Raw genomic sequence first — 21,170 nt, 5'->3', positions numbered from 1 at the left:
GTGTGTATTCACGAGCTTCCCGGTGCAAACCCCGCACCCGGTTGCGGTCCCCCCTCCCCGCCGGTGAATCCCCCCCACGCACCGGGCTCCGCGTTTTCGCTCCCGCACGTGTTGCCCGCAGCGCCTGAACAGCACTCGACCAATCACAGCTCAGAACAACAAGGCATGGTGCGGGTCCACATGGGCACCCGCCCGGCGCGAGCGGCTCATTTGCTTGGCGAGAGCGCGACTGGCCCCCCCGCTGTCTCTGCGAGGGGCGGGGCCTAGCCGTGTGTGTGGGGGGTATTACCATCGACGTTAAGAAGGTGGAGGAGGAGACCACTGGTGTTACTGGGACTGAGCTGGTGCATGTTTGTAAACGTTAATACTCGAGTACTAAAGTATGGAGGACCATACATGACATAAGTATAAATAAATGTAGAAATAAATAAATGTGGAAGACATTTATTTAGACATTTCTGTTGTTAGTAACGTATTTATTTTTTTATTGCTGTATTAATGAATTTATTTCCTTTTTTATTTATTTATTTCTGTATTTATTGCTACATTTATTTATTTCCTTTTTTATTTATTTATTTCTGTATTTATTGCTACATTTGTTTATTTCCTTTTTTATTTCTGTATTTATTGCTACATTTATTTATTTATACTTAAGTCATGTATGGTCCTCCATACTAAAGTGTTGACAGAGAAATACTAATGAGGATAAAACTCTGCATCACAGATACAACTGCATCAACACAATGTAAATGATTCAGGTTATTTAATCCATAGAAATACATGATAATGGGTTTTGCAATCAGAGGAGAACTCTTATATAGTAACTCTGCAAATTAAAAACAGAAGTTGTAATGTTTTTATTATGAAGGGGAAAAACATGTTTAGATGAACAGCTTCTACATAGGCGTTGTATTAATGAAATACCTGTAAGTATAGTAACCTATACTATTTACTATTATTATTATATATACTGTTGCTGCCATTATTACTATATACTGCTATTATATTGGTATAATTACTATCATATATATAAATATATATTATGTTATATTATATTCTACATATACTGTACTATTTTTATATACTGTCTAACAATAACATTACCATCATATCATCAGTACTATTACCATCATCTTGCCACTGCACCTTATCTACCTATTTATCTTGTGCTTCTGTTTTTTATTCTTTCTACCTCAATATTTTTTATTTTATTCTATTGTATTGTATTTTATTGTATTCAAATATATACCAGCTGCTGTGACGACTTAATTTCCCTTCGGGGATGAATAAAGTTATCTATCTATCTATCTATCTATCTATCTATCTATCTATCTATCTATCTATCTATCTATCTATCTATCTATCTATCTATCTATCTATCTATCTATCTATCTATCTAAATGATTCAGGTTATTTAATCCATAGAAATGCATGATAATGGGTTGTGCATCAGAGGAGAACTCTTATATAGTAACTCTGCAAATTAAAAACAGAAGTTGTAATGTTTTTATTATGAATTGGGAAAAACATGTTAAGATGAACAGCATAGGCGTTGTATTATTCAAAAACAGAAGTAGGTAAACTTTCTTAATGGAGAAAAACACAACAACAAAATTAATGACTACAGGCAAGACAGATACAATGGTAATAGATGAAAAGGGATATTCTGAAAACAATAATTACATCATCCATGGGAAATGTAACAAATCAATTAATCTCCTCACTGAACAATATATTTTCTATGTATTAATCTGGATTTTATTGTTGGTAAAATATATTCAAGCCAAAGGAGTACGTTTATTATTAAATACTTGATTGTTATTCATCTAATAATTTATTCCCTTATATTCTTTTTGCCAGTTTACTGCACCTCACTCCCTCGCTGTCTTTTCTAACACTGAAAAAAATAGATTCACTGCATCACAAGGATTTTCTTTTTAACAACTCCTTGTACGCATAGTGAATGTTAAGGCTCCTTTATGCTACTCCGTTTTTTGGATACGGACAGATAGGACCGCCCTATATGTCCCTGCTGAGCGTGTGTGGAAGCTGGGGTTGAAGCTAGCTGGGGGGGAAGCTAGCTAGCTCCGTGTAGCTTCAAGCTACATGTAGCCTCAAGCAGCCTAAAGCTGTGGGATTAGCAGCACAGTTTCGGAAACAAGACCGGGGAACCGCTGCGCTAAGAAACGATTAGATCAGCATTTTGACCTGCTGGGTGTCACTTTATTTTATTTAGTTGCCATCGTAGCCTACACTGTGTGTGAGGAAAGTGGGCAGTAAGTAAATAAACAGTGTGGACTTCTTCTGATTACTCGTGAGGTAGGCTTCTCCAAGCTTGTCTTCCGTTGCGCCACCTACTGTTTGGCGGTGAATTGTTTTCAGACGGAGGGTCTTCGGAGAAGCAAAAATCTAAAAGACTCCCTGGTATCCGTGCGTCCCTCTCCGCCACACGGATACGTAGAAGCATAATGGAGCCTTAAGTCCTTGTCTACCTCTCTTATTGTGTATGGTATGCTGTGACTAATGATGGATGTATGCAGTGACTAATGATGGATATGTATGCAGTGACTAATGATGGATGTATGCAGTGACTAATGATGGATGTATGCAGTGACTAATGATGGATGTATGCAGTGACTAATGATGGATGTATGCAGTGACTAATGATGGATATGTATGTATAGTATTATACGATGATATGTACTATGTGATGTAACAGCAGTGCTGGTTCATGCAATATTTCCCCCAGGGGATAAATAAATCTGGAAGGTGACTAATGGTTTGTGTTCCAGTAGCATGTTTGCCTGCACGCTGTATACAGATGCACATATGTAGTGCATGTGTGGCTGCATGGTAACAGTCTTCGATTGGACGCCTTGGAGTCGTATACATCCTCCGACACATCAGGATCTGACAGTCTCAGCCAATCAAAGCAGCAGCTCGGTGGTCCATAGGGGGCTGCGTGCACGTACACACGCTAATAACACCATTACTGTCTAGACTGGCATGCTACAATTGAGTTTGTCAGAGGAAACCAGAAGCTCAAGATGGTAAGAGACAAATGCTAGAGTGAGTGTGTGTGCATGTGTGTGTGTGTGTGTGTGTGTGAGGGTGGGAGTCACTCTGCAACAGGCTGAGATACCATGACAGCATGCATGAGAGAAAATGAATGAGGCACAAACAGAGGGGGAGGGAGGGAGCAGGGAAGACGGAGCTGCAGCACATGGTAAGCACATGATCTGCATAAAAAAAACGTCCTTTGGGAGGTATGCATATACAGAGGAAAAAGAGGAGGAGGAGGAGGGGTGGCTTGGAGAGACAGAGATGGTGGGAGGGACATGAGGCAGGGACGGGCTGACCCAGATAGAAGTGCTGCATCACTGGTGGTGATCTACAGAGCAAAGACAAAGGGGAAGGAATGCAACACAGGAGACTTTAAACAGAGGAAGTGTATAAAGCTGAAACTGACTTTGAGAAACCGTGTGTGGATTCCCCGACAGGCAGGAACAAAAGAAAAACACCATTATTTGCCTTCAAACTTTGGACAGTTTGCTTGTATTGTATGTGAGGAAATTGTAAAAGTATGAATAGTGTAATTTCACATCAGAACAAACAGTGAATGAAGAATTCTACTTAATGTCAAAGGATGTCAAGCATCTCAGAGACTGAAGCATATCCTCACTTTGTCATTTTCTTTTCGTAAAAAGTAGAAAATCTACATTTCTTGGATACGTACTTCCTTTTCTCAACCTTCACTAAGATAAAAGACTTACTTTAACCACAGCTATAAACAATTCAACGTTTGAGTTGATATATCAAGCAGTGACAGACTTGGCTGTAAAGTCAGCCAAGAAGTGGCGTTTCATCTGTTTCCCCTGGACAGATGTTTCAAAGTTATCCTAAAAAAACAAAACGCATGAAATTGACAGACTAATAATAGCAAACTATATAATATTCCTGTTCATTCTGTTCACCTCTATAATATATTGCTTACATTTAAAAAATGCAATACAGAGACTCATACATCAACAACTAGAAAGGCACTTCCTCTCCAGGGCCACACAGGCTCCCCAGGGATGCACCAGAAAAGATCAATGACCTAACATCTGAGGAATCAACCAAGATGTTGAAAAAGCCTAAAGGCTCTTATATACTACTACGTGTCCATTTCTCGGAGAGGGCTCAGCGGGAGACGAAGAGTCTTTTTGATTTTTACTTGTCCGACTACGTACGTCGAATAAAATTCACTGCCAAAACCATAGGTGGCGCAACGGAAGACGAGCTCAGAGAAGCCTACCCCAATTATCAGAAGAAGAAGTCCACTTGTGTTTATATTTCTCTGTCAGCTTGTCTCCCACACACTGAACCATGGCAACTAACAGAACTAAATAAAGTGACACCCAGCGGGTCAAGATGCTGATGTTATCGTTTCTTAGCGCAGCGGTTCACAGGTCTTGTTTCCGAACTGTGTTGCTGATTCCACAGCTTGAAGCTCCGTGTAGCCACACTAGCTCCCCTCCCAGCTAGCTTCCCCCAGCTTCCACACACAGACTCCCGACACTAACTACTACTCAGTGTTTGCTTCTAACCTGACGGTATTGTAGAAACAGTGTCATGATAGAAGTGGAATTATAGTCGTGACGGCGGGGTTATGCACTGTTACCACCGCAGTTAGCATGGTGGCTAGCCTAGCATGCTAGCGCCGTTATGAAAGCTCGTTCTATCTGTCTGTGACCGTGCACACATGTCGTCAGTGCTCGAACGAGCCACCGTCAGCCGGACAACTCCGCTGGCTTAACACACACGTCACGTTCTAATCGTAGAATCATAGCTGTGTATGTGTTTATTGTGAATCAGGAAGTTAGAGGTCCGGAAATGACGTCGAACAGAAATGACGTCGTACGGAAATGACGTCATACGGAAATGATGTCGTTCGCGGACCAATCACAGCCAAGAGCTGTCCGTCGGGTCTCCGACACAACACGGAGAAGTTAGAAAAATCAGACCTGTACGAAAAGCTGTCCGAAGCACTCGGAGAAGGCGTTTCACGACGGATAGGGCGGTCTTATCTATCCGTTTTACAAAATACGCTGAAGCATAAATTGGCCTTAAGAATTACATTTAATACATGATTGATAATATCATTGTAATTTCTACATAATGTACCTTAAATGTTAAAAGAAATATGGACTAAACACAACATTACACTGATTTGTTTGAAACTAACTGAAACATACAAAGTAGAACCATAGACATAAAGCATGCACAGTCTATAAAAACATAGAAAACAGACACACAGGGACATGAAGACAGACGGAAGACAGCAAAGGGGACGTCAGCACAGACACACTGAGGACAGAAAGATGCTATTGAGTTTTAGTGATGACAGAACTGACAGCTAATCAACTGCTGACTTCTTGGACTTCATGTCCTAACGAATACAAAAAACAATTCAAGTCTCTCCTCTGTTCAGATCCTCAGGCTCATTTTGTTTTCCATGACTTCCATGTGACCACTGATCACTTACTCACGGAGCAGGGAAGCGGCTGGTTTTTGCCCTTATAGGGACATGGATCCCACCCCCCCACCACACGTGCTGCCACCAGAGAGCGCCACATCCTGCAACATGCTGGATCCCAGTGCAGCTAAACCTCTCTCCTCATTGTCTTCCTCAGGCTTTTCAGGGATTAGAACGCTGGTCACGTAAACTATAGTGGGATGACACACAAACCTATATATCAACACAGGCCCTGCAGCCGTCTGAGCTAAGTTCTGCACTGGAAACTGTATTTCTCTGCACACGTGGATAAGGAGGAGCTGGCCTGCTGGAATGGAAGTGTTCAGGCCCTTGTGAGAATCGATACTGATGCATCTGACGGCTCTGTTGCATACGTTGACCTTGAAACCTCTCAGCACTTCCTCATCCTGCCGGTTTATCTGAATCGATGCAGACTCACACCTCAGAGCAGCACTTCTCACTTCATTTCTTTTGCGTTAAGATCTATATTGACAGTTTTACTAGAGAAGAAAGAAAGGGAGAATTTGGTGACCTTGAGGGCAAATAGATGAAATAGTGAGCTTCCTCTCCTTTTCCGTCTTAGGCTTGCATGAGAAGGAAAAGTGTGCAGGAGGCATGAGTGGTGTCGGGCGGATGTAGGCCAATGTTTCTACTCCAGTTCCTCTGCTGAGACTCAGACAGGTTTATTATCCTTTCATTAACTCTCTTCTCGGTGCAGACGTCTGTCTCACCAGCTTCATTCCACCTTACTGCTCCCTTTTGTTGCCACTGTCCTTCTGCTACAACAACCCACGAGTGTGCGTTTGTCCTTGCCCTGGACTCCACCACTCGCCCTGTTTCTCCACCCTCAGACCAGCAGGACGGAGCAAGGTGTGGTGCATGCACGCTCGCCGTTCAGGCAACTGTTGCCAGGATACCGCAGAGCTCAGAGAAAAGAGTAATTGCCGCGTGGGTGCTTGAGCAGGTGCGAGCGTGAGCACAGAAGTAGGCTGGGGTGCCGTACATAATTGATAAGGGGGCCTGAACTGTCTCTGCTGCCTCCTGATGCATTCACCTCCCCAGTCGGAGCTCGCAGTAGAAGTCGCTGAGCTGCACCAGGGGAATAAATGTCACAACTTGTTTTATCGTTGACTCAAGAAGACACTGAACAAGCAACGCATCCTTCACATCTCACAACTCATCTTTGATTAACAAACAGCTCCAGGCCACGACTGATCTGTTCCGGTTTTATCTGCGTAAGAAACAGTGAACACAGTGTGAGTGTGTGACCTCATGCTCAGAGGGAAGATGCTACAGATGCTAAGAGACAGAAATAACCTCACAGCCAGACACTTATACATAAATGATATTTGCTTTGTGGAGCAGCAGCTTTCAATATTTTGACCCATTTCTTCTAAACCCTGATGATTTGCAAATATCAGAGCAAGATTTCTTTTAAAAAAACAAAAACAAATTGAACACTTACTTTTGTTGGCAACAGACTTTTCTGTCTGGACCAAACTGTACTTTTGTTAGTTTACATTCTCAACTGCTCATATGGGTTCATGTGCGCCTGTCACACAAAGGGACAGTTTTAAATTTGCATTTCAGAACAGGGAGAGTGAGCAGACAGGATTCTACTTAAACACACCGTTTCCAGTTTTACATTTGCAAGGCATTCAAATAGTCAACGGCTATAGTCGGACGGTAATCTGGATCTTCTGCTTTAGAGAGAAGCATTTGGGAATAAAAACAAAATACAATTTCACCACATGGATGCAATTAAGTTGTATTCAAGATGTTCTCTCACTAGTTAAGTTTGTCTTTCATTACTTCAAGTTTAATGTGGTTTGGACTCGAATGTGCGGCAGTATCTGACCTCACTATGAAACTTTGTGGTGGTGAATCCTGTCTCACTCCCAGAAGTCACCTTCATCTCATTTCACCTCCTTCCCTCAAAGAAACCACACAAATAGATCAAACTTATATTTACAGAATTTTATTTCTTTATGTTGCAAACAATGACATCCAGATATATTGATACACAACTTTTACTGTGGGTGTATGTGCATTTTGTGAGTGTATGTGTATGTGTGTGTGTGTGTGTAGAAGAGCAGTGACACCACAGAAAGCAGAATGAAAATCCCGTGAGGGAGCCCTCAATGGGTTAACAAGGCAGAGATAGCGAGCAAGAGGGCACCGGGCGATTCTCCGGGGCGACATACACACACACAAATCTCATAAAAGGTGAGCAGACTTTTTCCTCTGTAAAACACACTTTTGCTATGGGGGTGTGTGCCTGTGCTCTCAGCAGCTTAGGGATCATTAAGGTCCTGTGAGTGTCTAGAAAGCAAGTTTGTTAAAAGAGATGAAGTCGTATGAATGAACACAAGTGGGTGAGAAGCTTTGCCTCCTCTCTCTCTCTCTCCTCTGACCATCAGAGCAGAGACAGTGGAGGGATTCTCCGGTCAAAATATACAAACACACACACACATACATACACAGACACACGCACACATCATGTATACACACACACACACGCACACGTACACATACACTCACCCACAGAACCTCATGTGATTCAACTAGGAAGCTGAACGCTTTTTTTTTCTTCCAACTTATTCTCATCTCCTCCTGGACAGCTTCCACTCGTTCTTTCTGTTACGCTGACTTTCCACACATCTTCTCTATCACCATCTGTGCAGTGGCAGACCACAACAATGGAGGCATGGAGTAAAACAAAACTCAAAATAAACCTAAGCCCCTTCAACGTGGGGTGCCATTGGTTTCCGTGCACTGTCAGTTACCTGAAATCCACCTGTGCCAGCACACAAGGATATTTACCCTTTTACCCGACAGGAAGTCATGACAACAGAATGCTAATTCGGCAAATTTAACAGTATACAATTTTTTTTTTGTTTCACCATGCAAGGAATACTTCTTATTCTTTTGAGTGTGTTTATGTGTCAGAGATTGCGTGACATTTATTAAGCGTACCCTACATCCAGAATAATTTACATAAAAGGACAATAGTCTTCTTAATAGGGCTGGACTGATGTAGGGGAGTGGGGAAGGAGAGGGGAGCGAGGGGAGGGGACGGGGAGAAGGGAAAGCGCCATGGTCAACTATGGTTTGTAGTGCGAGAGGTGAGGGGCTGGGCTGGGTGTCAGGACAGAAGGGAGAGGGTCGGGTGGGGTGTTAGGACTGCTTCTGGAGCTTGGGTGGGGGGGGGGGGAGTCGGAGGCAGGACAGGGCACGAGACGGACGTGGTCTCAGCGGCACTCCCAGACTTTGACTGTCTGATCGACACTTCCCGTCACCACGTATGGAGCAGTCTTGTGGAAATCTGCAAGAGGGGTAAACAGTTAATGTTATATATTTTCACAGGGTTACCTCCGACGTTTGAGGAGGAGGACGCAAAATTTATTTCATAGGTAACTGTGTCTTACCCAGAGAGGTAACAAAGTGTTCATGGGCACACAGGGTCTTCATGCAGCGTTTGTTCTTGTAGTCCCAGATCCTAAGGGTTTTGTCGTCAGCACAGCTCACTATGAATCTTCCTCCAGGATGAAACAAGATCCCACGGACCCAGTTGTCATGTCCCACCTGGAGGACAAAAAAAAGATTATCCACCACTCCCTTTACTCGGAAGCAGGAACACAGAGACATTCATAATAACCATCGCTTGAACAACTGACCAGAGTCATAAGGCAGAGCCCAGTGCTGACGTCCCACATCTTAATGGTTTTATCTCTGGATCCAGAGAGAAGGAAGGGGCCAGGCTTTCCACTTTTCTTGCTCTGCAAAATCGAGACAGGGAAGATGTCAGAAACAGTGAGTCTATATGAAAGAGAACAATGCATCAAAAAGATGCTTCTACGATATGAATCGGCAATTTACAGTCATGACAGTGGTAAGGCTGCAGGAATGTTGGTGGGCCCAGTGGATCATTTTTTCTAAGTTCAGACTCAGAGACACCAGCAAAGAAATCTTACTACCTGAGGATCAGTGTGGTGAGTTCTCTATACAAAAGCAGCTGATTGTGACAGACTGATTAGTTTGACTCAAAATCTTTCCATTTCTATCTTTACTAAAGCCTCACTGAAACAGTTCTGTTGTTTGTTAACGTTTTCTTAAAATAAGAACATTGATTTCTAATAAAGCAGTCAATGCAGATAATGTGATTCCACTCTGGTATGAACAATTGTGGGAAACTCTGCAGCTGAAGCAGACACACACAAACATCCTCTGTGGGATTAGGTCAGATCCTGTAGCAGCCGTATTTACCTCGGAGCCTGTGGCCTCCAGGATGGTGGGGTGAGCAGTGTCGGGGGCCCAGGCGATACACTCCACCACATGTTCATGCTCCCGCAACTCAGCTTTGCACTCCTTCGAGGTGACCACCCACACACGCACCGTCTGGTCGTTGGAGCAGCTGGCGAGCAATGAGCCGTCCTGGTTGGGACGTACCATCCTCACCCACTCTCTGTGGCCTGTGAAGGTCTTCACACAGTATCTGCACATGGACCCATTGCAAGTCAAACTGTGAGAGAGCAGCTTTCAGCACCAATCAAATGTTATGCTAAAGAAACTGTATCAGCTCGATAGTTTTAACCATGGGAAGGAAGAAGGAAAATATGGAATTTTTGAAGATGGAAAAAAATGATCAAAATGCATTATGATGTCCTCTGCTATGTGAGCTTGTGGTAGTGAGAGTTGTAATAAGGCTCGCCCTCACTTACCCAGTGGACACCTCCCACATCTTGATGGACTTGTCTCTGGAAGCCGACACTATGTGGTCACCATTTGGCATGATGGCTACAGATGACACATTGTGATCGTGGCCTGGACGACACAGTCAATAGTTTAGTTGTGCGACTGGTCTGAGTTCATCTAAATACTTAAACCACAGAGTCAGATGTGTCCCAAACTATTTAGATTCATTACATTAGACCAAGCTTCATTAGGGAAAGACTTTTGTATTCAGTTACTAAAAAATACACAGAAAATGATTGAACACCCATTTATTCTATTTGTTGGGTCCATTTATAAGAAAAGTAATGTTGCATCAAATCAAAAATGAGATAGTTAAGAAATTTTAAAGTTTCTATATCTGACTATATATGATTGTATGTGTGTTTGTGTATAAGCGACAGCAGTTTTTCAGTTGCTCCTGTACTGTAGTCATTATCATTTTAGATATCACTTACCATGCATCGTTCGGATACACTCGAAACCCTGGAAGTCCCAGAGTTTGATGCTCATGTCAGCTGAACATGAGGCCAATAGCTTCCCTGTCTGGTCAAAGGAGATGTCCTGCACAGAGTCTGTGTGGCCCTTCAGGGTTCGCTCAAAGTCCCCGGCCTCGTAGTCCCACACCTGCAATAACAGAAAGTGAGTCAGACGCAGGAACTTCCATTTCACCTGCATCGAGCTATTTACCTTACTCTAAATATCACATTTAGCTGTGAAATTTCTAATTCATTGAGTTTCCAGCAAAAAGTGTGTAGTTTGAATAATGTATTTTTTGATAGATTCAACAGGTGGGATGAGCTTCAGGTTACTTTGTGTGTTTTAACATTGAACTGAAAAGTGAATAATGAAACCTGCAGTCAGACACACAGATAAACTGTTAAATATTAAACAGTTTACTTTAAACTGAAAAGAAGAGTAGTGGCTGAAGGAGGGAACAGATTTGCATGTTTCCCATGGTGCTGTGCTCCGGGAGTGTTGCCTCTGACAACAAGTGCATCAGCCCATCTCCACACAGATGAGCAGTGACAAAGCAGAAAAAGAAACAAGAGTGAGGGAGGAAGGGCCGGGAGGGGATGGGGGGAGGAGGAGGATAAAGGGAGGGAGAGGGAGAGGCAGGGAGGATAAAAAGGCAGAGCAGCCTCAGATCTGCAGTACAGCTTTGATCTGAAGGGTCAGAGCTGCAGAGGCTGTGTTGTTCTGAGCTGCAACGCTCACTGATCTTGCTTTCATTCACTTTGCATTCAGCCACCACAGCCTGCTAGAGACACACTTTCATATATTAGACTGTGTGAAGATAGGAAGAGCAAAAGGAATCATTTCTAGAGATATTTTGACCTTTGCAGAGAGCAGACATGGGACCTCGCGATACATACATTAATGCATAATATATAATCTTGTTAATTGCTGTACATGGATATTTATTTTCAAGCTGTAAAACAATGTTTTAGGCCAGTTTTTAAAGGAGGTAAAGTCTGCACTACACCACTAACTTTGTTAAACATTTCCCAAAAAACTAAAGTGACTTAAACAAATCCTTTTTAAAAATATATATATATATATATATATATATATATACATACATATACAATATATCAAAAACACACCCTCTGTACTAAGATATATTTATACAGTTACAAATTGCCTTTAGTAGTGTAGGCATATACATTTGAATGTAATACAAAAAAAAATGCAAAAGCCATGCTACAGAGCTCCTTGTTTACTCTGTTAGACAGGTATTGATTTATGTCTATGGGCACTCTGGAGGCTGCAGTGGTTTGGATTGTGTTGCATCAGATTGAATAGGGGTAAAGGTGGATCATAAATTTTAACAATAACTGAATATGACTGGTTGCATTTGGAACTGATGATCAGGATTATTGTGCTGTATCAAATCAGGTTTAGGTGGCTGTTCTTAATAAACTGGCAGATCACTGTGTAAACCCTGTTTTCAAACATACACACAGACCTTGATGGTGGCATCCTCAGAGGCTGTGACCATGACAGAGAAGACCGGGTGGAATATAACACGCGTGACCGGGGCGCGGTGCCCACTCAGGGCGTATCTCTCTGGGGGACGGGGGATCCACTCCTTGGGATCTCTCTTCTGACCCACAGTTCCTCCATGTGTCATCTCCTCCTTTGCCTCATTTAACTTTGACTCCAACTCCATCACCTGAAGCAGGGGGACGAGACAAGGACCAGAGGAGTTGGAAGAAAGTGATCAGAAAAAGCGTCTCCCAATATAATATAAATAAATTTGTCATGATTTAGCATAATTTAACGATTACGAAAAAGCTGCTGAAGTTTACTTGTTTTTGTATTTATTATTATTATTCTAGGTAGGAGAGGGAGCATGGTGACATAAGTACCCACCGCTACACTGCAAGCCCACAGGATAAGTCTGCATTACATTTGAATTCTAAAGCATGTATCAAATATCTCGGCAAGTTCAAAAAACACAATCAGAGTTTAACATTCCTTACCTTTTTCTGTAATCTGATGACTGAGGTCCATTTCTTTTCCAAAAGCCCTGCATACTTTTTATCTACCTCTTCATTCTGTGGGTAGAGGAAAGACACAGACAGTGAGAAAGGATCCACTGACCTCTCAGTAAATATTCAAGTTAACAACGTTTGGTCAATTGTCTGAACATGTTGGTGCTTCTGTCGCTACATACCATATCTATCTCTGCCTCTTTCTTGAAGGTGGAATAGGCCTCCTCGTATCCATTGGAACGGAGATAGTCGGCTATAGCTCGGTTTCTGTGAAAAGGTCGAATAAAACAGATGTTTTAAAAAGGTTTCAGGTGTTAACACGTCATCAGCTCGTCAAAGATGCTGGCATACACCCAGAGCCAACTCTAAGGTAGTCATTATCAGGGCAATTTCAAGTTATTATTCCTAATATAGTCAAATGAATTACACTTCAAACAGATAAAGCTTTTTATCTATTAAATATAAACTCCACCTTAACAGAAATGCTGGCTGCTCCTTGAAAAAGAGGAGGCCACACCCAACAAATGGGAGCCATTGGATTCAAGCTCAACAGTTTCAGCTTAAATGTCCACAAATTTGAATATGTGCCAAAAGAAACTACAGATCTCCAGCAAAGAAAATAAAATGTAAGGGCTGAATTATGTGGAAACTGTGTTTTGCTCTGCTGCTTGGAAACCACTTGCCACAAAGACTGAACACTGGCAACACAACACAGGGCAACCACAAGCACATGGAGACAACCTTTAACACAGAGGCTCGTCTACACACATACACAGACGTATAGACACACACACAAACATTTAAATAAATGAGTTGAGCAGCTCCTTGAGATGATGGCTGAATATTTAATGAGTAACGGGGCTAAATTTAGGGCTGCATCTATTCTGAACAGCTTATAATTGCAGCCCCGATACAACTGTGTGTTATAAACTTTGAAAATTCAACCACAACAGGATTTCCACTTGACGATCCCAATCGAATCATTTTACAAACTCAACATAGACAGTCCACTTGTTCTTGACTTACAGTACAAGAGCTCGACAAAGATGATACAATATGTTGTGTTGTCTAGACTGGGCTATGCTGAAGTAGAGTGCATGCCATGCGATCAGCGAGCCAGATACCACTGCACACAGTGGCACACATTAAAAAATCATCATATTTTCAAGTTCCTCCTCGTTCCCCATCCCCCTCACTTCTTTGCTCCGGTCATGTGGGTTATGAAATATTCACTAAGTAGCTATCAAGTGAAGCACCTTGAAGCTCACATCTCGTCACATTTCCTCAATGGTTACACATTCTTGTTAATGAACGCACTTTCCAACTACATCTGTATTCACTTTTTCACGATGACTCAAACAGCTGATCATAATCCACTGCTTTCTTAACACGGGGATGTACGTTTGTGTTTGTGGACAAACATTGAGTTATTGCTTAAAAGCCTACATGCACATGGCCTTAAATACACTTCTACACAAGCACAAATGTTTGTTCGTCAACATGTCTGTTCTTGTTTGCATGTATAATGAGCCGGCACACATTTACATGCAGGCACTCACAGTTCATCTCTTTGTCTCTGTGACAGCACCATGGTGGCTGCTGTTCTCTCCCTCTTGGGGAGGTGAGGGTGAGGTGAGGTACTGGGGGAGTCTGGGTAGGAAGTGTGTGTGACGACGAGGTTTCTGGTCCCTCTGGGATTATCTTCCTTCAGAGACTCAGCAGTGGTTAAGAGGGGCCACCGAGGGGGGGAGTTAAACTGGAGGTGCTGCTGTCGATCAACCGTCGGGTCAAGGCTCCACGAGTATTCACAATGGTCCAAATCTCACTCACTGATCAGACGTGCCCATCACCTGATGAAGAGAAGAGAAGAGGGAGAGAGAGAGAGGAGTGAGTTAAAACAAATACAAGAAAAGTGACAGAGCTGAAAGTATGTGTACTTTCTAGTATTGAAAGACAATTATAAGACATTATTTTAGATGCTCTGTCGTGGATCTTCAGACTAAGGCTCGTTAATTTACCAAAAATGTATTGAAATCGACATTTATAACCTGTCAACGACTTAATCTTGCTCATGTCGGTTAATTCTGTTAAAACTTCCCCCAATGCGTGCATTCATGAACTGTCTGGTTTCTGCTATGTTCATTTTGCAGTGGCCCGGGTAGCCTGTACCTGAGCTCACTCTACAAGTTAACAAGAAAACACAATCAGAAGCTATACGGACATGTACAGGACTTGAAGTTGACTTTGTGTTAGTTAGAAAATAATCCTAAATTAAACATGATATTGATTTGAAGTCATATCAACCAGCTCTAATTCAAACCCCTTTTCCAGCCTCCGATTTTACTACATTTCCACACACATCGAGAAAATATATTTGTAGAATAAGGAATTCTCAACCTTCTTGATCTGTGGATGTTGCAAAAGTCCAGTTTATGTTTCTACCAACCTTTGTAAACAATATAATTTGATTCTGACTTCTGGGGACAATCTGATCATCCCACCATCCCAATACTAGAGCAGAGATCCACATCACACGCTGCAAAATCAAAACTCACCCCTCAGTGATCGCTAAACTAATAACGAATCACTTCCTAAGCTTCCACACAGCACCTGCACCTGGGGCCACAATTTCACTAAGCAGCTTAGCGGCTAGACCAGACAATTTACAGTCTGTGTGTGTGTGTTTCAGAGACCACAAGTCCTCCTCACAGCTGACAGTTCAATGTAAAGGGACTGGACGGTAGCTAACAGGATTAACCCCAGACATTGGGAGAGAACCTAAACAGCAGGTGCCCTTGTCTGTATCTTTGTCTGGTGCATCGTTCTTGTTCATTTCTTTGTCTATTGACAGCTGCTGCTTCCAAACAAAAAACACTGCTTCAAGAAATTAAAGAATGGTGTTGGAGACAAGTCTTGATTTTCAGATTGGTTATTTTTTTCTGCATGTATTTCTACTTTTCAGATAGGGCATTTCTTTCCAGTGGAAGAATCGCAGCGGCAGGGGCCAGAAAACACTGAGCCAGGGCCGCACCTCAAGTGTCCTAGAGAGAACTCAACGTGATGAATGCTCTGAGTTGACAGGACACTAGTGATTGTAGCAGAGCAGCACCCTCGGTGTTTCAAAAATAGCCATTTGACCAAACAGACCAACCTCCAAACTATTACATAACCAAGACAATCCGTGGCTCCTGCACCTGTCTTCGACTCCTGAGCTCCGCCACCTACTGTATTTGAGAGATACACATGTAATAATAGATAAAAATGTTATCTTGTAAAAGCATTTTCAAGTCTGTATTTCCGACACTAAGATTTATTACATCAGTTATTGCACTGAGAGGCAAATGTGCTGTTATCGTTGCTTAGTGTCAGGGTCATAAATTATGAAGGGTTCAAGGTCCTGTCTATGTGTCAGGTTTATCAAAAGGACATAATGCAGAGGCCATTTCTTTATGACCGGTCTGATGGTCTAAAGGCCCAGTCCGTTTCTCCGAACAGGTCACGATGACTTTGAATTCACCTGTACACACAAACAAGATTCTACCAAAGGAAAAGGACAGCCAGAGGGTTTGTACTGTTTTCATAACAAACGTGTCTGTTGATGTGTGAACTATGCAGGTGGTCATTACCTAGTGACGTTTGGTTCAGAACTTCGACATTGAATTAAGCTTTATGTTCCATTATGAGGTCACAACTTTTCAAATGTGTCATTCAAGACGGTGCCTTTTGAAAACATCACAGATTAGATGGCCAACAGTTTGATTTTGAATTACGCTTAGGTTAGTGCTGAAAGTGCCATGACCTGACTGCTCACACTGTGTCAGTGTATACATGTTATCAAACGAAAGCCCATTAGAGGCTACATTATGTGATTAGGTGAAACGTTTCATCTCTCATTCAAGCGGCTTCTTCAGTTCACTTCACTTCACTTAGCATAGGCGAAGTCAGGAAAAAGGGCACGAGTTTGAGGAATCCACTCGTGGCTCTGCTTCAACTGTGCAAGACGATGATGTTGGCCGACCAAAATTTCTGACATCTCAGAGAAATTTATCGGAGATTCTGAAGATCACTCGGGAGCAATAAATCGCAAAACGGCAAACGACACAGCTGAAAATCGTAAGACTCTAAAAAGAGATGGGACAAAAACGGGCTTAAATCGTACAGTGTCCGCTCAGCTTAACTTTGTGCTCTGCATAGTTACTTCATTGTGGAGCAGTGTGCAGCACTCTTAGCCTGTAGCAGTGTTTGTTTCAATGAGGAGTATGCAGCTGTAGAAAACACTGATATCTATTTACTTTTTGACTGTCAAACAGCTCTTACGTAGATATGAATAAACTATTGGAACTCAAAACGGTCAGAATATTTAAATAACCAGGCCGATTGGTTTGAGTGAAACATTTCAACAGATGATAACATTCTCAAAGAACCAATATAAGATGGAGCAGGATCCCTTCTTACTGCATCGCTCAGGACACAAATACAACTTGCATACCTCTCCTGCTCACTCAAGAACTACATAATGTTCTGATACCACACTGAAATATAAAAGGTGAAAAGTTTGTCTGACTTAGCTTGGGGCCCTGGATATTTTTTCTACTTCAGCTCAGAGCCATGTTCAGTTAAACAAGCATCGCCTACAGCAGTGATGTGACAGACTCTACCTCTATTCTCCACACAGACAACACTTTTCAAGCTTTACATTTATGTAACATTCTCTGAACATGTGAAGAAATGTCTTTGTAAATGCAACGGTGGGATCCTTATAACATTAATACAAAAATGTCCTGTTTCTTAAACCCCCAGGGGATGAGCTTGGACGTCTTGTTGTTCAGTTGATCCCAAACATATTTAATGTACAATGATCCTCAGACTGGAGAAGCGGGAACCACAAATGTTTAATAATTGATTTAAACAATAATTTAATTAAAACTGTTGCAGACTACCTGTGGAGCAACTAATCAATTAATGAAGAAATTCTTTGTCATTTTATAGGTTGTACAAACATAATTAAAGTAATAGTTGGAGGGGCACCTAACTGTGCATCAGGATTAGAAGTAGAGCCAGAGGATAAATAAGCCCCAAATTGCTGTTTTTAAGAGGATCCTAAAGTCTTGAATTGGAACTACCTTAATAAATATTGCCGATGCAAATTCTTTTAAATGTCTAGTGTATTGGTGTTATTTTAATGTATTTTTTAAAGCAGGAGTGATCTACAAAAAGTACCATTGGCTACAGGAGAGGAGCCAATAAACGTAAACACCAGGAGATAAAGGGCAATGAAAGCAGCTCATCAAGCTTTCAGTCATCATGCTCAGTTTGTGTGGAGCTGCTGAGCAATGCCCCTCCTCATGGGGTGACCTTCAGGCCAAACAACACCGTGACAGTTGAAAATGACAAAGCAATGTTTGATTACAAATTCAAACAGCCCGGAAAATCATTTGTTTTTTTTCAACTGGCAACCTACACAGCAAGTCATGACTACTTTGAAAACCAGGATGTCTCTAAACTCCTGGATTTCTCTACAATATTAAGTTAATGATGATTTGCTGCAGAATAAAAACAGTTCAAAAGTTAGTCAAACAGTATATAAGATATACTGCATGAGTTATCAATGCTCGGGACTTAAATGTGACTAGAAGATCACATTATATCAAAAACATAACACCAATACATATTGGTTTATCCTTTCATTAAAAAGTATTGCAATTAAGTTTAGTTATTACCATACAGAGGGGAAAAAAAGAAAATGTGTCAACAATACCGACGTTGATGTATCTCACAAGATTTACTGGGAAAAAGATGATGGGAAACATTAAACAGAAATAAAGGATAATTTCTCTCATAACCTTTTCTAATGGAATAGGCCTTCACCTTTAATGCTACTTAATATCAGCTACTAGACAATATGTACGGCTAAACAACACCGTGACAGTTGAAAATGACAAAGCAATGTTTCATTACAAATTCAAACAGCCCGGAAAATCATTTGTTTTTTTCAACTGGCAACCTACACAGCAAGTCATGACTACTTTGAAAACCAGGATGTCTCTAAACTCCTGGATTTCTCTACAATATTAAGTAAAAGATGTATTGCTGCAGAATAAAAACAGTTCAAAAGTTAGTCAAACAGTATATAAGATATACTGCATGAGTTATCAATGCTCGGGACTTAAATGTGACTAGAAGATCACATTATATCAAAAACATAACACCAATACATATTGGTTTATCCTTTCATTAAAAAGTATTGCAATTAAGTTTAGTTATTACCATACAGAGGGGAAAATAAGAAAATGTGTCAACAATACCGACGTTAATGTATCTCACAAGATTTACTGGGAAAAAGATGATGGGAAACATTAAACAGAAATAAAGGATAATTTCTCTCATAACCTTTTCTAATGGAATAGGCCTTCACCTTTAATGCTACTTAATATCAGCTACTAGACAATATGTACGGCTAAACAACACCGTGACAGTTGAAAATGACAAAGCAATGTGTCATTACAAATTCAAACAGCCCGGAAAAACATTTGTTTTTTCAACTGGCAACCTACACAGCAAGTCATGACCTCTTTGAAAACAATGATGTCTCTTAACTCCTGGATTTCTCTACAATATTAAGTAAATGATGTATTGCTGCAGAATAAAAACAGTTCAAAAGTTAGTCAAACAGTATATATGATATACTGCATGAGTTATCAATGCTCGGGACTTAAATGTGACTAGATCCCATTATATCAAAAACATAACACCAATACATATTGGGTTATCCTTTCATTAAAAAGTATTGCAATTAAGTTTAGTTATAACCATACAGAGGGGAAAATAAGAAAATGTGTCAACAATACCAACGTTAATGTCGTTAAAGTTAAAGCCCTATGAGACGCATTGTGATTTGTGAATATGGGCTATACAAATAAAATGTGATGGATTGATTGATAATGTATCTCCCAAGATTTACTGGGGAAAAAGATGAAGGGAAACATTAAACAGAAATAAATGATAATTTCTCTCATAACCTTTTCTAATGGAATAGGCCTTCACCTTTAATGCTACGCAATATCAGCTACTAGACAATCTGTAGGCCTTTAGTTGGCTCCAAAAATTCAGCACATGAGAACTTTCTATGGATCAAGAGAAATCTGTCCACGTTAGCCTGGTTCAGTGTCGTTATCCCGGGTCTGATTCCTTTTCAGCCTCCACCCTGGTTGTAAATCCTGGGTAGAGCTCGCATCATGCACAAAAAAAAACAACCCAAAATGGGCTGAACACTGTTTTAATAATGGAGGAGAAAATCTGGCCCCGGTGATGTCTCTCCCAAGCTTCGATGGCCACAAGGGCAAAGTTGCAGCAATGGCTCAGCAACGCCCTTTCAGGCTAACGCTAGCTTAGCACGGCAACGTACGCGTTAAACAGGGGGGGAGCTGTCAGTTTGAGCCCAGTAGATTTATGCTAACACCCAGTCATCGTTTCAAAACACAAAAGGGCGTTGGTCTGTGGCACCAAGAAGCCGATCAACACAACCGACTCCTGGGGATGTGTTAACCGACACCTCGCTAACACGTCCAGGAGGATGTGATAAGCGAGCCAAGTTCGATTATAGGGCTGTTAGCTGTTATTCACTCTGTTAGAAAACAGCACTAGTTAAACTATCAGCGCAGTGACGTTATCCGTACAAATCATGTGATTCCACAACAATCAGGGGGTCGATTGAACGTGTAACATTCAAATTGTGTGTTTTTTTTCCCCTCAACATCATAATGTTTGCGCCCGGCTGTAGAAAAACATGGCAGCAAACTGACAGCAGCGACCGACGCTAGCTCAGCCTAGCTAACGTACCACGTTAGCTCGCTCGCCGCAGAACTCCCATGAATAGCCGAAGCTAACGTTAGCCAAAATGTTCGGCTAGCTTTCACAACAAGTGTCTCGATACGAGCCCAGCGTGGGTGGAGAAGCAGAAACGATATTAAAAAGAGGGATAATTTCCCGGAGCGTAGTCCACCTATATCCCTGCGACACTATCGCGACGTTCAGCCTCTAACCCGAGGCTCCTGCGAGGGGCAACTTTGCCACCTAGCCTAGCTTAGCCTAGCCTAGCCTAGCTTAGCCCTCGGCCTCTCCGCCATTTTGAGATCGGGACGGGAGAGCAGCAGCCACTGCAGGCGATTCGTCGTCCAACATAACAAGTCTTCCAGAGTGCCTCAACAACAGTACAGCCGCCGGTCGGAATCACCAACTCACCGTCTGGCTAACGGCGGTTCTCATTACCCTCCGACGGGTCCGAGCAGGCCACGGGAAGCCGGGTTCGGATCGGATCTGGAGACTTTTCACATCAGCCGGTGCCGCCGCTCAGATTTCTCTCCTCTTTGGTACCAGCGTGCGCGCTCCAGCTAACGGTCGCCAGTGGATATCGGCGGCGCGCA

The 21,170-nt window shown here is 42.0% G+C and overlaps 1 protein-coding gene across 1 annotated transcript; it reads right to left on the bottom strand.

Annotated features, from left to right (window-relative positions):
* Window positions 1–7,480: 7,480 nt before the first annotated feature.
* LOC133019467 (lissencephaly-1 homolog B) lies at window positions 7,481–21,110 on the bottom strand. Its single transcript, XM_061085959.1, has 11 exons — window positions 20,989–21,110; window positions 14,307–14,597; window positions 12,930–13,014; window positions 12,736–12,810; window positions 12,219–12,425; window positions 10,708–10,876; window positions 10,240–10,342; window positions 9,785–10,013; window positions 9,196–9,297; window positions 8,947–9,103; window positions 7,481–8,843 (listed from the first exon to the last, which is right to left on the bottom strand). The coding sequence occupies exons 2-11, from the start codon at window positions 14,336–14,338 to the stop codon at window positions 8,770–8,772; spliced, it is 1,233 nt and encodes a 410-aa protein (XP_060941942.1). The 5' UTR covers window positions 14,339–14,597; window positions 20,989–21,110; the 3' UTR covers window positions 7,481–8,769.
* Between the last annotated feature and the right edge of the window lie 60 nt (window positions 21,111–21,170).

Source organism: Limanda limanda, chromosome 14 (assembly GCF_963576545.1).
Source record: "Limanda limanda chromosome 14, fLimLim1.1, whole genome shotgun sequence".
Lineage (NCBI taxonomy): Eukaryota > Metazoa > Chordata > Actinopteri > Pleuronectiformes > Pleuronectidae > Limanda > Limanda limanda.
The sequence above is the reverse complement of the archived record's forward strand: the minus strand, read 5'-3'. Positions and strand labels throughout refer to the sequence as shown.

Coding starts and splice junctions, on each gene's coding strand:
- LOC133019467 (XM_061085959.1), bottom strand. CDS start 14,338: ATGGTGCTGTCACAGAGACAAAGAGATGAACT. Junction 12,426..12,735: donor TCATCAGATTACAGAAAAAG/GTAAGGAATGTT, acceptor CCCCTGCTTCAG/GTGATGGAGTTGGAGTCAAA. Junction 10,014..10,239: donor ATGTGGGAGGTGTCCACTGG/GTAAGTGAGGGC, acceptor GTCCATGTGCAG/ATACTGTGTGAAGACCTTCA.